Source organism: Cucurbita maxima, unplaced genomic scaffold, assembly GCF_002738345.1.
Source record: "Cucurbita maxima cultivar Rimu unplaced genomic scaffold, Cmax_1.0 Cma_Scf00040, whole genome shotgun sequence".
Classification (NCBI taxonomy): Eukaryota; Viridiplantae; Streptophyta; class Magnoliopsida; order Cucurbitales; family Cucurbitaceae; genus Cucurbita; species Cucurbita maxima.
Window position 1 is genome coordinate 1,171,145 of NW_019272056.1, and position 17,138 is coordinate 1,188,282.

Below are 17,138 nucleotides of genomic sequence, written 5' to 3' on the forward strand. Positions count from 1 at the left end.
CTCCATTTTGTTGTGGCTTACCAGGAACAGTGAAGTGTCGAACGATCCCTTCATCTCGACATACTTTAAGGAATGGATCATAAGTATATTCTCCCCCGTTGTCTGATCTCAGCCTTTTGATTTTCTTGTCCGTCTGATTCTCTACCATTTTCTTCCACTCTAGGAAGATTTGGAGAACCTCGTTTTTGTGCCTCATGGGATACATCCAAACTCTCTTCGAGTAGTCATCAATAAAGGTGACAAACCACCTCTTTCCTCCCAATGAGACATTCTTTGTAGAACCCCATACATCAGTGTGAACATAATCCAAAATGCCCTTTGTTTGGTGTATAGCTGTACCAAACTTCACATTTTTTTGTTTGCCAAATATACAATGTTCACAGAAATCAATTCTTCCAGTTGTGGCACCCTTAAGAACTCCTTGGTTCACCAGTGTCTGAAGCGCCTTCTCACCAGCATGCCCGAGTCGCATGTGCCATAATTTCGATATGTCTTGTTCTTTTGAACTTGCCACAGCAGCATGCCCAATTATTGTGGTTCCGTTGAGGTAGTATATGCTACCTCTTCTAGTTCCTGTAATTGCCACCAAAGCTCCACGAGCTACTTTCAAATTCCCTCCTTCCAAAATGATGCGATAACCACTCGCATCCAAAACGCCAAGTGAAATCAAATTTTTCTTCAAGTCAGGGACATACCTCACATCTTTGAGTTTTCGTATAACCCCGTCAAACATCTTGATTTGTACTGAGCCGATTCCCATTATCTTACAAGTACTATCATTTCCCATATAGACAACTCCACCATTGAACTCCTTGAAGTCCAAAAACATCTCTTTGTTGGGACACATATGATAGGAGCACCCAGAATCAAGAATCCATTCACTGGTTTGGCTGACTGATAGGGAGATTGTCAAGGCATCATCTGTATCAGTGTCGTCATCTCTAACCACATTGGACTTTGACCCCTTCTCTTTTAAGATCGAACAATCCTTTTTCTAATGGCCTTTCTGTCGACAATATGCACACTCATTTTTATCAAGTTTTCTCCAATTATCAGATCTACCTCTCGACTTTAGTCGAGGCTCTCCACATTCGTTCTTTTTCCAATTGGAAGTCCTTCCATGAGCAGTGAGAACATTTGAGCTAGAGCTTTGATACGTCTCCTTTTCCTTCTTTCGCATCTCATTGTTTATTAAAGCATTTGAAACATCTTCAAAATCAATATTAGTGATTCCATGTAGTAGGGTCGTTACTACAAACTCGTAGGATTCCGGCAAGAAGTTTAATAACAACAACGCCTTGTCCTCGTCATCAATCTTAACATCAAGATTGAGCAAATCAGTGATGATTTTGTTAAAATCATCCAAATGCTCAGCCATTGAGATGCCTTCCTTGTAATCAAAACGGAAGAGTTTCTTCTTCAAATAGAGTTTATTTTCCACACTCTTCTTCATATATTTCGCTTCAAGCTTGTCCCATAATTCTTTCGCCATGGTAACCTTCATAAATGGATATTTCTGATCCTTGCCAAGACAGGATCGAATAATTCCACAGGCTTGCCGATTTAATTTCGTCCATTCTGCTTCTGTCATGTCTTCAGGCATTTCCTCTTGGAGAGAGACATCGAGGTCTTGCATGACCAATAAATCGCTAACTTCGCCTCGCCAAACACCAAAATTATTGGTTCCATCAAATTTTTCTACTTCGAGATTGGAACTCCACACTCTCGATCCACGTCGTGATGGTTCTGCCATTTGCAATAATTAATCTGAATGAAACTCAAAAACCCAATTCTTGAAAATTGATTTTCAAGAGAATAAACACGATTGTGAGCACGTCTAATGGTCGATGAGGCCCAAGCTTTCACAATACCCCAAAATACCACAACTTGGCTCTGATACCACTTGTTGTGCGCCAAAAGCGGAACAAAGGTACTCACAACACCAATGAACGATTTTACACAAAGAGGCACTAAGATATTTACGTGGTTCGGAGAGAAGTTCCCCTACATCCACGGACCAATCACTAATAAACCAAAGCATTACAAGTGAATATCTCACTATCACACTACAAAGACTCAGAACACATGTCACTCAACAAATACAATGTGACTCCGAAAGCTCTCCCAAATTCCGATACCAAATTCTGATATCAAATCCCGATATATAACTAAACCCTGGTGTGACTAAATCTAATTCAAATAACCAAATCAAATCTAATTCAAATAACCAAATCAAATCTAATTCAAATAACCAAATCAAATCAAAACTTATGACAATTTACAACACGATCTACGCACATGAATCTCTAGATGAGCTCGTATACATACTCCTAGACTTAGTTTTCAGCCAACATACACTCACACTATTGGTATACCACGGAAGAAAGGGAGGGAACGTGCATAGTATCATGGTGTACATATATCATATCGTAACATCATAACGAACATAAATGTCGTAAGATACATGTTTGGACCGATCATAACGGAAAAGTATCCCCAATGCATGTAAACACACAATATGCATGAGGTCCCTATAGTTTAGATTCATGACAAATTTGTGGTGCAATATTTATCTTCGTTCTTTTCATACATTACATAATCATTTCATATCATTACATAAGATAAAAATACTGTAAGGTACTTTACTTTCATAATAGGTTATATTTATCAATAACATAATGAGTAAACATGATAATCCATGACATGACATTTATCATCATAAGAGCACATCATAACATACTAAGCAAACATAATAATTAACAATGCTTACAACGGCTACCGGGCATTGCGCCACTCATGCTTCAAACAATTAATCCAACTCAAGCAATTCTGAAGTCACTAACATAGTATGAAAGGTATCGTATTGTATTCTTTATCGGAATATTAGAGTTTGAATCTTCACCCCACTTTAACGATGTTCCGAGATTAATTTAACCCAAGTTGAAATTTTTTTAAACCTAACCCCACTGTTCGGGTTGTAAATTTTTCAATCAAAATAATTTTAATTTTTTTAATTGTTTGGTTTAGGTTGTTCGGGTTGTTTACAATTTTGTTAGTAAAGTAAAATACTAGTTTGTAAAATATATATTTATTTATTTTCAAACATTTAATTAATTTAAGAGATATTAAAAAAAATAATTATGACAGTAAATATAAAAATATATGTTTATATAATTTTTTCGCAAAATAAAAATTAAATTAACAATAAATTTGAATGATCTCTGTTTAACCTAATCTAGTTTGGGAACACATGAACCAATCCAGTCTATAAAATTTTCATTTATTTGAACTCAATCGATTAGTTCATAACTCAACCTAAACCGTACAAATTAGGTTGGATCAATTGAATTTATCAGTTGTTTTAGTTGTATGACTATTATTTCCTATGTTTTTGTGTACATAGGATTAAAGTAGGGTGTGTCTGGATTGAGTTGGGTTGACGGATTTTTTGACCCAACCCAAAAGTTCGGGTTGGTTGGATTCGTAACCCAACCCAACCCTCTATTTTCAGGTTGGGTTTGGGTTGGGTTGTCCGATTGTTAAAATATATATATATATATATTTATTTATTTATCCACAATTTATAATTATTCCGATACAATCTTAGATAAAAGATAATTAAAAGTTCACAAATCAATCCATAATTATTTACAACAAAAAAAAATTGAAAAAAACAATCAAAACAACCGGGATTGAAAATAGTAACATATTAATGTAGTTCGACATTGTCAACAACTAAAATATAACTTTTGTTGAGAATTGGTTACAAAAAAATATAAGGATAAATCGTGAAATTAAAAAAAAATATATATTTCAACTTGGGTTATATTGTTATTCGGCTCGGGTCAATCAGAGGGTTTTATCCCATGAACCCGAAAAGGAACAGAGTCAATTCGATTTCAGAAAAATGAATCCAACCCAACCCTTATAGTTCGGGTTGGGTTGGTCTAGGTTGTCAGGGTGAAAGTACACCCCTAGATCAAAGTGTCAACTAAGTATAGCTCAAGATATATACCTCGACCAAATGTTAGCTAGACCTCAAAATAATTCTAAATAATTATTCATTAATTTATGAAAATTTATTTAATGGGTAATTAATTTTAAAATTGGGGTTTATTGAATTATTTAATGTTAAGGTTTACAACTTTAGGCACATAAATGCATGTGATTAATAATTAAATAAACAAAAAAGTTAGTATAAAGTGGAAAGAAAATGGACCAACTAGTTATTGCTTGAAGCATATGCTTAGAAGATCCTCTTCTCCCACAACATCATAAACCAACCCCCCACCACCTCCCATTTCTTCCCAACATCCTACCCTCCTCTTTCCTCTTGGGAGCTTTCAAAATCCATCCATGGCTTCCCCCTTGACGCCTTTTCCTCGGCCCGAGCTCGAGTTCTCGATGGCTTCTCGAACGTTCTTCTTTGAGGAGATTAGTAGCTACGATATGAAGAAACGAGAACGTGGGTTCTGATCGTTACACAACGATGGTGCAGCCACGTGCATCATTTTGGGCAACGACTACTCTTTGGCATATTAGAAAACTGTATGAATTAGACGACAAAATAATGAAGTCAACGTGTACAAGAAAAGCTACTTTTGTCCGAGATTTGGTATTTTGTTTTTCTTCTTCCTAGATGACTTTCTGCATTTTGTTATTTATCTTATAAACTATTTATATGTTCAAGATTCTTCATTGAGTTGAATCTCTATTTGTTGGAATTGTTTGATTACAATATCGAGAGATACTGGAACTGCGTTTATAATGTTTCTTTGTAGCTTTTTCTAATTTGAAATGCCTACGAAAGGGACTTTTTATTGTCGAATAATGATACATCTAGGAAGCTTCGTTATTAATAATCTTAGATTTGTGTACTAAATTTTTTCAAAATGACTTTTACCTATGCTTACTCATCTACCTTTTTGGTTATTTTCTATTGAACTTAACCTAGTTTATGATCTGACTTCTAGGGTTATTATAAAAGTATGAAACAATTCTTGTTCGTTTGGTTTAAAGTATTATTCATATCGTTGACGTTATAAGTTTAACTCTTGTAATATGGGGATCAAACCATCTATTTAGGATGGTAACTTTTTACTTATTCACTGAGTTATACTCAAATTGATTTTTTTTTTTTTTTTTTTTTAAGAAGGATGATTTTGTATGAGAAATTAAATTGGAGAAGAAACTAGGTCAGAAATCATTCTCGAATATAGGCCTCGAGCTTGAAAACTCACCATCCAAATCGCAAGCTCGAAACTAAACCACATCGCTCGGACTACCCATGCGATCAACTCATGAGCACACAACCATAGGTCACTCTCTTAAGCCACAACTAGTGTAACACGCTGACTTCCTTCTGCTCCAACTCGACTTAAACGACTTTGTATTGACATTTTGGACCCCGTTCTATCATTTTAGATTATTCTTAAGCTAACAAGGTAAATGAGCTTATTGTTGAAATGTCTTCGAAATAGGTTGGAAGATGTTTAGTATAGTGTATGAATAACACATACTATGTGGCTTCCCTAAGTGTTATTTCTTATAGTATTTTATATTTATGAACTTTCTATAATGCTGATGTTATGAGATATCACTTTAGTTGGAGAGGGAACAAAATATTTCTTATAAGGATGTAGAAACCTCTCTCTAGATGCGTTGTAAAACCATGAAGTTAATGGTAATACAGGACAATATCTACTAACAATGGACTTGGGCTATTACAAATAGCATCGAGCCTGATTCCAATTAGTGTGTCAGCTAGGACACTGGACCCCTAGGGTAGTGGATTGTGCAATCCCACATCAATCACGTTATGCCCTATAAGACACTTAATGAGTCATATATGATAAAAATGAAAGATATACCATACACATGTATGTACGTCTCATAAGGAGATTATGTCATGTAAAGTAAATTCGGTTGGACGTGATTGTATTTCACCTGAGGTACTTAACATGGGGTTACTTATCAAGCATTCGGTTGGACGTGATTGCATTTCACCTGGGTTACTTAACATGGGGTTACTTATTAAGCATTCGGTTGGACGTGATTGCATTTCACCTGGGTTACTTAACATGGGGTTACTTATTAAGCATTCGGTTGGACGTGATTGCATTTCACCTGGGTTACTTAACATGGGGTTACTTATTAAGCATTCGGTTGGAGGTTGGACGTGATTGCATTTCACCTGGGTTACTTAACATGGGGTTACTTATTAAGCATTCGGTTGGATGTGATTGCATTTCACCTGGGTTACTTAACATGGGGTTACTTATTAAGCATTCGGTTGGACATGATTACATTTCACCTGGGTTACTTGACATGGAGTTACTTATTAAGCATTCGGTTGGACGTGATTGCATTTCACCTGGGTTACTTGACATGGAATTACTTATTAAGCATTTTGAAAGTAAACGCAATTTACCAAATATTTTTAAATACTCAAACTATGGCCCATGTGTGCAACAATCATTACATATTACTTGGCTATCGGCCATCAAACACGAGGTATGGCCCATCACGAATGATGAGAAGATGATGGAATCAAATCATAACTAGATTTCTGAATTTAAGTTATTAACTTTTATGCAAGACTTGACAATTGCGTTGTTCCTAAACTTTGGTACGAATTTTTTGTTTCTACTATGTTAATTTTATGGTGTTATCATTGTATTTATAAACATCTAAACCAAAATATTTTAATAACAGCCTTAAGTTCATTATCATAGACTTGTTAAATTGTATCAATATCAAACCTAAACTTGCAATTTCATCAAATTTAACCCCAAACTTGAATAAGTAATGCAGTTTCTACTCTCCATTCAAATTTCACTAATTTTAACTAATAAAAACTATACAAATCTTCATTCATTAGTTTCTAAAGAATAAAGTAGCACAAAAATAAGTTTGAACGAATTACAAATTAATCTTTGAACAACATTTTCAAAATTCATAAATTTTATTAAAAAAAAAAACTCTAATATAATTTTTTTTTTTCCTTTTGAAAAAATGAGGGAACAAAAGGAAAAAAGAAAAGGGGGAAGAAGACGAGGAAAGAAAAAGGGTAAAGGGGAAAGATTGTCTCCGCCGATGGCAGCCATGGGAGGGTGTTGAAGGTCTGAGAAAGAAGACAAAAGAAATAATAGAAAGAAAATCAAAATCAAACTTGAAAAGAAACCCAAACCTTAAAATCAGAGAAAAAAGTGTAATTTCTCGTTTTATAAGGAAAATTGGTCTCAAAGAGATCTATCATTGAACTTCAAACTCGAGTGAGAGATATCAAAGTTGGAGTAGTAGTGGGTACCATAAGCAAGAAACTCAAAAGGAATAAAAAACCACTAGTTCTCTTCCAATATAACTAAAAACCAAAATGTCTTAACCAAAACAATAAAAATTCTCTTGGAATTAACTTAAGAGACGACCAAAATCTAATCATTACAGAATAACATCATTCTTTACCGACAAAATGTAGAGTACTTTTTGAAAGCTATGTCAAAACTCCACAATGGATACTCAAAGCCATGTTCAGTAGAAGAAACCAAGAACTTTACCTCCAACATTCTTCCTTCTAGCTTCTTCATGATCCATAATTCCCGCAGATGTTGTCAGCACGATGAATCCAAACTGCAGATTTCAGTTTCATCAAACAGTTCATTAACATGTTTTTGATGAAGGCCACGTTACTCAACAAATCTCTATACAATCACTACCCACATGTGAAAATAGAAGATAAATTAAAAAGCTCTACGACTCTATTCATGTATTAGAACACAAATAGCTGATTTAGCATCTAAGAAAATGAAGGCCTCATGTTCTGAATGTTAGTGTCTGTTCTACATGACTCTGAAACGTTATAGCTAAGAAGCAGGTTTCAGGGTCCCTTGACTTTGTACGTGTTGACAAAGAATTTGAAATGCCTCAACTTCTTTAGAACAAGTACGGGTTCACTAGCAATGATTCAAAGCACTGATTTTGACACTATTTAAGAAACCTGAGGAGAATGGATTTCCAATCCTATCAGGAAAGGAAGGGAAACAGATACTCAATTTCGGTCATTGGCATCAACCAAATTACTGAACTTGAATACTGGTAAATTTCGAATGACGTACTTGAAGATCACATTTAACAAAAGTAACAGGGATCGAACACAAACCTGTCTGGATGGGAGCAGCCTAGCAGTCCAGCCTTCAATTTCCTTAACACCCACATCAAAACGAGGACTAATAACCCCACATTTGTTCAGCCTGCCGTTCAGTTCAACAACAATTTTCCCAGATCTATGATCATCGACATACTCAAATTCACCAATATATCCTAAATATTAAAGCAAAAAAGATAAAATTAGATAACCTCCAGAGAAACTGTTTAAACTGAAGTCAAACCATAGAGGTGAAGAAAACAAACGAACCATGCTTCTGCATAACCATCAGAAACTTTATGATCACTTTGGAGGACGGCCTGATCATAACCTGTCGTTTCCCCCTCTTCTCTGCATTGTACATGCTCTTAAGAGCATCGTTCAAAACACTAATTCTGACCATCCTTCAAAATTAAAGCTTCATGGAGTTTCCGGCAAGAGAAAAAGATAGACAAAACCAGACGAAATCAACAACTATCGTAAAGAATTTCATACAATTTACCACAAAAGATCGAAAAACTCCAATCCACTAACAGTCGGTTGCTAAAAAATATACTAAAATTCCAGTAAGAACTCACTCCCACTCCACTAAAATGTAAACACCATTTCATTTGAAATCATTCAACAATCAAATGGAATCCCCATCGACCAACTAGTGATTGCGAAGATCATTCAACAGCTTAATCAATCCAAAAAAAAGAAGTACGGAAACATATTCATACAGTACTGGTTGATCTGAAAGGAGACGAAGAGATGGAGGAGGTGTACCTGAATCGCAGAAGGAGGCGTCCGTCAGCTTCAACTATGAGAAGAAAGAAAAGGCGCTAGGGTTTGAGGCTAAAGAAGTTTATAAATCCTGAAGACGAAAACCCTCGCTCTCTCACTTGGGCCTAAAGGAGCCCTGCGTACAAATTGGGCCTTCTTTCTTGGGCTGGGCTTTTTTCCAATAAGATGCGTTTGTAATTATTCTATTTCAAAAATAAATAAATAATTTAATGACATTTTTTAACTTTTATAAAAATTTAAATTGATAAAATTAAAGGTTTGGAAATTTTTTTAAATGGTTGGACTGTATTCTCATTCAATTTTGAAATTTTCATTCATTTAATATAAAAACACCGTTAATTTTTGAGTTGGTTGGACTTGTCGAATTAGGGCTGGAGATTTTTTTTTGGGTTTATTGGTCGTAGGTCGAGGGTTAGATCCGATCAATGATGATTTAGGGTTAGCTTAAAGACAATGCATTAGAGAGGTATTTGTCGATCGCAGTTGTCTTAGTGGGTGACTTGTTGCAACAAATTACGATATATCACACTACTTACGTTGAGGTCAACACCTTTAGTAATTTACAGAAGGTAGTTGAACGTTGTGTGCACCTTTCTTAAAGTTGTTTTCTTTCGTCAACTACAACATCAATCTCTACCTTGATCGCAAATTGAGTTTAACATCACTGGTCTGTTCGAGTTGTTGTTGTACCACGATCGTTATGGTCCTGTTGAAATTCATCACCTGACATCGTGGGAGACTTGTTACAACAAATAATCATGACATACCCGACTACACTACTTAACACATTTGGTAATTTATAGAAGGTAGTTGAATATTGTGCACACCTTTCTAGAAGTCGTTTTCGTTTTCTCTCGTTGACCACAATATTAATGTAATGCTAAAAAAACAAAAAAAAAAAAGTTGGTCAAAGTTAGAGGGGCAAAAGGGGTATTCTGCCCCTTAGCCCATTATAGATACACGGGTCTTGAGAATTTTCCACATAGCACCGGCAAAAGAGAAAAGTGTGAGGAAGAAAGTTGAGAGAAAATAAACTTGAGAGAAGAAAGCAAACTGTCGGACTTCTCGTTGGAGAACCATCATCGAAGTTCTTTCTCGACCAAAACTTACACCCTGAAGTTTCTTCTTGAAGAAAAGGAGGACTCATGTTGTTGAGGTTCCATTTTCCATCAAGATTCGAGAGAAATCCGTAAGGTAAGATCTCGAACGTTCCTCTTCAGATTTGATATCTTCGTTTAGGAAAGAAGTGCTAAAGTTTGCTTCCTTCATCTAGGGAAGATCCGCCGCTAATTTTGTGACGAAAATCGGACGAAACATTGAGATCTCAAGAATGGTAAGGATGTTAATGGACCTTCTTCCAACGTTCATAACTCGTCGTATGATTAAGTAAAAATCAAGAAAAACATATTGGCACGTAGGTTGTAATATGATCTAAAACTTTGTTGAAGAAGTCATTTCAATTTGGATTAAAAATCGAGAGATAGAAAAATGAGGAGAATGTCGAAAAACTAATCGGAAACCTTGTTTTTTCTGCTAGGAGGAGAGAGAAGGCGATGGTGTGCCACGTGTCAACTAGCAAGAGTTCCGCGGGTGTCGATAGCCACCAGACACGCAATGAATGTCGTCTGGAGCGACGTAGTTCAAGTCTTCCAGCCACACCTGACCCGCATTCCTCAGCCGATCCAGCACCCGTGCAACGAGACAAATCACAACGACCCTCAGTCCACCCGAACAAAACCGACGACCCGCGGTTGCAGCAAAAGCGTGCGCACGTGGCACTTGTGCATGGAACCTGCGAGTGAGCTTGTTCCGGTGCGTGGAAGCGCGTGGAAGCCCATTTTCGTCCCGTTCGACTCCTGTTTTCCCTATTTTCCTCTCGAATCCAATCTTAACTCTATTTTATATGAAATAGGATCTAATTGGAGAAAAATCTATACTTTTGGACACGATATTTGTGTTGAAACGCTAACGTAAGAGCACTCGTCCACCAAGTAAGTCACCACACAGAACTGAAGAAATACTTTAGGATTCGCTTGGTCATGCATGTTTGCTAGTTTAATTACCTTAGATGGTAGCTTTCCATGTTTGAGGGTAGGTAATTTGTATGTTAAGAATATGGATGTATTATGTGAAGTATTTTGAGAATTATGAGTGTTGCAATTATGTTTTAAGCTTCTGCTTTATATGTATATGTTTGATTCATGCTGAAAGGAGGAAGGGAACTTGTGAAATCTGTGCTCCGGGAGCTTGATGGTTATATCACCCCGCTGAGCATGTCTGTTTATAGTTGCATGAATGTTATATGATGATGCTAGTTATAATGGGTATACTCTGTTAACTTTCATGATTCAGTTTAACGATAAAACTAGGGTTTTGTGTTTAGAGTGACAAGTTCTTAAGTGAAGACCTAACTCTCCCCTAGGAGTATAAGAAATCAGCACGGTAAACGAACTACCCCTAGAGTACCCTTAGGTTACTTGTGTGCGATTTGTGTTATAGCTTCGTGGGAGACCAGGGGGTTCCTGATCAGGACTCGTCTGCTATAAAGCCATTTTAGCATAGGAAGTGGGAGACCCACGTTGTAACGGACCATTTAGCTGGATGGTAATGGGGGAGGTAGCCCTCCCTGAACAATGGGGGATTACCATGGGCCTAGGGGGTTGCAGCTCACTTCCTAGGTAAAACACCAGGTAGTCTCATAGCCATGCTGAGGTAGCTACTAGTAGGGCACCAGTCAAACATAGGTTGGCATAAGGGAACTCTTATGGTTTATATGAAAGGACGAATAACCAAAGAAGCCCCGAGGAGCTAAGACCGGAACTAGACGATCTAGAGCCAAAGAAAACACCGTGGAAGTTTACTAAGATTAGGATGCAATAAGAGCAAGTAGGTGGCTTATTGAGTATAATTTTTATACTCATCCTTGTTATATCTTTTTTTTTTTTTTCAGATACGTGAGGCGTTGGGTCAAGAGAGGGCGCATTGAGGGACGTGGATTGTCACAGAGGAAGCGTGTCCAGGGGCATTAGTCCAGTCTTACCTTTTAGTACGCTTTGTTCTTCATGGTTTTTTACTGTCTAAAAATAGTCACCTATGTTCTTTTCGTAATGAAACGTTCTTCCTACGAAATAAATGATTGAGTTTTTTTGAAATGATGTTTTGATAAGAAAAGGAACCACTACAAGGGGAGTAAGATTCGGATTACCTTGTTGATCGAATATCTCAAGGCAAGAACATTGTTTGAGATTCGAATCACTCCACAAGCAAGATCGATCATGTCTAGCTTGAATAATTCTTCTTGATCAAATATCTCAAGGCAAGAACACTTCCATGAGATTCGAATCACTCCACAAGCAAGATTGATCATGTCGAGCTTGAATGATTCTACATGCAACCTAAACTACATAGAATTGCAAAGAAACTTAGTCATTGGCTAAAGAAGAGCACAAATGCTTCTTTTTACTATATTTTTCAAGTCCCTTACACATACAACATACATGGCTTTATATACCCTTAAATGAAACTACTAAAGTCATTCTAAGAGTTGTAACATTCATACCTAATGGCCATAATTAACCATTATGTAATTGTAACCTATAGTAAATAAGTCTTAAAATACATAAATGAAATACAATAACTCTAAATTGTAACCCACCCAAAATTTATAACAATCAAACTTCATTCTTCTTCAATGTGGCATGAATTGAAACATCTTTTGATAATTTTGACAACCTTTTCTTCACATCTTCATTGAAGTATATTGTATGATTGATGTCTTTTGGTTCATATCATGTTTTTTTTTTTTTTTTTTAATTTCTTGCATACACACTACACGTCATAGTCATTGTAAGTCACGACTTGATGTTAAATATTGGGTCGTGACAAATTTGGTATCAGAGCACCAGGACATAGGTTCTGTAGACACTTAGGTAAGACAGTTGAATCCCCTGTGAATGCCCATCAATTTCGTGCCGCTCGCGACCAGATAATCTCACGGATTTGAATTGCGAAGTCAAGAGCTAAGTTGTTGTGTAGGGAATTTATCATGACTGTTTGTTGTGTTACAGTTGCACATTTACTAGAGGATGTCCTTTGAATGAATTGTAACTGCAATTTTTCTATTGTGGTAGCTAATGGTATCAAAGAGACGTGAACTCTATCTCGAGCCTAGACCTAGAAGGGGAAGAAGAAGAGTCGCTCAGGACACTAATGTTCCATCACCTGAGGTGGAACAACCTAAACCTGAACCTTAAAAGGAGGTTGATGAAATGCCCCAATGGTTTGAGAGTCCTATACCACGGGCACCAAGGATCAGGAATGAGTCAAAGGAGAGCGACAACCCAAGACTTACCTTGACGCAGACTCTACCACCCTTTTTCCCGAGGCGGTCCCACTGGTGCCCACCAATGATATAGAGGTTTCACCTAGCCAGCCAACAACTGATCTCACTACGGATGTGCTACAGGCATTTATGTTAACCTCTATGGAAAATTAGATTCAGATGACTTAGATGATGCAGACACTAGTGGCTTACCAGGCGACAATGCAACAGACAACATTGCAAGGGATCAGAGACTCGAGGACTCTGACTGTGGAGTCTCGTTAGAGGTTATGTAGAATCTCAGGCATTTACAGATTATACAGAAGCCCTCAAAATGACGACCCTCATTGATATGCCTCGTATTGACAAATTACAGTCAGGGTTAGCCTAAAAATCCCACATTGTAGTTCAGGAGAAACAGATAAACCGGAACTTTTCCAGAACTGGCAGACCGCCCCGTGGAGGCATTACTAATCGAGGGAGAGCCCCAATACAGAACAAGGACCCATGTCCTTAGTGTCAGCGCCCTCACTTGAGGGAATGTCGACAAGTAACAGATGTATGCTACAGTTGTGGTCAAACATGACACTTTGTAGCAAACTGTCATCATAGGATAGATCATAATACTAACCGACCTGCAATAAAGAATCAAAGGGGTCGGGGTCGCCAACAGCAGCAGGGGCGAGTTGTAGCCCATGCAACCACAGGCAGGCAAGCTGACGCAGTTGTTATAGGTACACTACCCGTCTTTGGTCATTTGGCTTTTGTATTATTTGATTCGGGTTCTACACAGTCGTTTGTGTCTTAAAAATTTGTTTAAGTTAGCTCACCTAGAAAAAAGAACCCTTAGAGATCATCCTATCAGTGTCCACCCCTGCTCACGAGCTATTAATGGCTACTCATAAAGTTAAGGGAGGTAGTGTAACAGTGTTGGAACGTGTCACAGAAGCTGCTTTAATAGTGTTAAGTATGCAGAACTTTGATGTCATTTTGGGTATGGATTGGCTAGGCGATAATCGCGCTCTAATAGAGGATTTGCCAAGTTTGCCCCTAGTTAGGGAAGTTGACTCCGGGATCGACCTAGAACCAGGAACTGTGCCGATCTCCAAGGCACCCTACAAAATGACACCTGCAGAACTCGGGGAATTGAAGGAACGGTTACAAGAGCTATTGGATAAGGGTTTCATACGACCCAGTCCTTGGGGAGCCTCTGTTCTGTTTGTCAAGAAGAATGATGGATCCCTACACCTGTGTATAGACTATAGAGAGCTGAACAAGGCCACCATAGAGAATACGTGCCCCCTCCCGAGAATCGACGACTTATTTGATCAATTACATGGAGCAACGGTATTCTCCAAAATTGACTTGTGGTCAGTGTATCATCAATTGAGAATAAGAGAATAATATTTACCCAAAATGGCCTTCAGAAGTCGTTATGGACATTACGAGTTTCTCGTCATGTCCTTTAGTCTTACCAATGCACCAACTATCTTCATAGAACTAATAAACAGAGTGTTTAAGGAACTCTTAGACACTTTTGTTATAGTGTTTATTGACGACATTCTGGTGTACTCTAAGTCAGAGGCAAAGCACGAAGAGTATTTGAGGAAAGTTTTGATCGTACTGAGAACCTAGCGACTGTACGCTAAGTTTTCCAAGTGCAAGTTTTGGCTATCTGAGGTAGCGTTTTTGGGTCATGTGGTGTCAAGTAGAGGAATGGACCCAACTAAGATAGTGGCAGTGATGAAGTGGCCAAGGTCGACTATAGTCATTGAAGTATAGAGTTTTCTGGGACTAGCTGGATATTACAGAAGGTTTGTCCAAGATTTCTCCAAAATATCTTCGATGCTAACACAGTTAACCAAGAAGGGAAGCCCTTTGTGTGGACATCAGCTTGTGAACAAAGTTTCTAGGGACTCAAGGAGAGGTTGGTGACAGCACCAGTCCTCACAGTTTCAAATGGATCAGGGAATCTAGTAGTGTATAACGACGCATCAAGAAAAGGTCTAGGGTGCGTGTTCATGCAAAAGGGTAAGGTAATAGCTTACGCTTCTAGACAATTGAAGGAATATGAACGAAACTATCCCACTCATGACCTTGAGTTAGGAGAGTAGTGTTCGCGCTGAAAACATGGCGACATTATCTGTATGGAGAGAATATCCAAGTATTCACTGATCACAAGAGCCTCAAGTACCTATTTATGTAGAAGGAGCTTAATATGAGACAAAGGAGATGGTTGGAACTAGTAAAGGATTATGACATTGAGATCCTGTACCATCCAGGCAAGGCCAATGTTGTAGCGGACGCATTGACCAGAAAGGTTGTTCATACTTCCACGATGATCACCAAGCAGGAAAGAATACATGATGAGATGAAGAGGGCTGGAATCGACGTTGTAATTAGAGGTGGTACTACTCAGATAACACAAATGACCATGCAACCCACCCTGCGAAAACGAATTATTGACGCCCAGAAGTCTGATGAACACCTTAGGAAAGTGTGGAGTCAAACACAGACAGAAAGACCAACGGGGTACTCTATCTCTTCACACGATGGCCTATTGTGGAAAAATTGTCTGTGTTCCCCGTGACAAGAAAATCTTGAAGGATATTATGACGAAAGCCCATGATACTTCTTACACATTCCACCCTAGATGTACAAAAATGTATAAGGATCTTAAGGGATGTTATTGGTGGCCAGGGATGAAGAAGAACATAGTAGATTTCATAAGTCGATGCTTGATCTATCAGCAGGTGAAGGCCCCGAGACAGTGCTTAGCAGGACTGCTACAACCCTTGAAAGTCCGTAAGTGGAAATGGGAAGTCGTTTGTATGAATTTTATGTCGGGTTTGCCCAAGACCAAGCAGAGCTCCAACGTAATCTGGGTAGTTGTTGACAGACTTACCAAAATGGCTCAATTCATCTCAGGCAAATTCACATATCGTGTGGATCGATGGACTCAACTGTATATCAGAGAGATAGTACGCTTGCATGGGGTACCGGTGTCCATAGTATCAGATCGGGACACCCAGTTCACCTCTCAGTTTTGGCAAAGCCCCCAAAAAGCATTGGGAACTCAGCTAAGGTTTAGCACAATATTTCATCCTTAGACAGACGAACAGACCGAAAGATTGAATCAAATCTTAAAAGATATGTTGCGAGCCTGTGTCATGGAATTCACTGGGTGTTGGGACGAACATCTACCTCTGATAGAATTTGCTTACAATAACAGTTATCAAACGACCATCCAAATGGCCCCTTTTGAGGCATTGTATGAGCGTAGGAGTCGAACACTGGTATTTTGGGAAGATGTAGGCACGAAGCAACTACTTGGACCAGAGTTGGTTTAGGTCACCAATGAAGCGATGCAGAAAATTAAGCAAAGAATTCTCACCACACAGAGCAGACAGAAGAGCTATGCAGATTTACGTAGAAGGACCTCGAGTTTAAGGTGGGTGACCATGTTTTCCTGAAGGTAGTCCTTAAGAGGGCAGTGATTAGGTTTAGAAAGAAGGGAAAGTTAAGCCCAAGGTTTATAGGCCCTTTCGAGATTTTAGAGAAAGTTGGGGTCGTGGCTTATAGGATGCTTTACCACCAAACCTCGCCACCGTTCACACCGTGTTCCATGAGTCTATGCTGCGAAAGTATACCATAGATCCTACTCACATGATTGAACACGAAACTCTTCTTCTTCGAGAAGATCTGTCCTACAAGGAAAGACCCAATAGAATTTTTAGGCGACTGCGCAACAAAGTTATTCCCTTGGTGAAAGTCACATGGGGTAACCATCAAGACGAGAAGGTGACTTGGGAACAGGAAGATGATGTAAGGAGAGCCTATCCTAAACTCTTCCAAGAGATACCAATCTTCAGGGCCGAAAGTTTCTAA

The 17,138-nt window shown here is 38.1% G+C and overlaps 1 protein-coding gene across 2 annotated transcripts; it reads right to left on the minus strand.

Annotated features, from left to right (window-relative positions):
• Positions 1–7,330: 7,330 nt before the first annotated feature.
• Positions 7,331–8,989, minus strand: LOC111469448 (40S ribosomal protein S15a-1-like). 2 transcript variants are annotated; one of them, XM_023114711.1, is made up of 4 exons: positions 8,912–8,989; positions 8,414–8,561; positions 8,159–8,319; positions 7,331–7,629 (listed from the first exon to the last, which is right to left on the minus strand). In XM_023114711.1, the coding sequence occupies exons 2-4, from the start codon at positions 8,544–8,546 to the stop codon at positions 7,531–7,533; spliced, it is 393 nt and encodes a 130-aa protein (XP_022970479.1). In that variant the 5' UTR covers positions 8,547–8,561; positions 8,912–8,989; the 3' UTR covers positions 7,331–7,530. The 2 variants fall into 2 exon arrangements, with proteins under 2 accessions (XP_022970479.1, XP_022970480.1); XM_023114712.1 differs by having other exon boundaries at positions 8,414–8,565; positions 8,912–8,977.
• Positions 8,990–17,138: the final 8,149 nt, after the last annotated feature.

What these genes read in the sequence shown, in the direction of transcription:
- LOC111469448 (XM_023114711.1), bottom strand. Translation starts at nt 8,546, where the DNA reads ATGGTCAGAATTAGTGTTTTGAACGATGCTCTTAAGAGCATGTACAAT. An exon ending in GATGGTTATGCAGAAGCATG is followed by an intron (nt 8,320 to 8,413) that starts GTTCGTTTGTTT and finishes TTTAATATTTAG; the next exon opens with GATATATTGGTGAATTTGAG. An exon ending in GGCTGCTCCCATCCAGACAG is followed by an intron (nt 7,630 to 8,158) that starts GTTTGTGTTCGA and finishes TGAAATCTGCAG; the next exon opens with TTTGGATTCATCGTGCTGAC.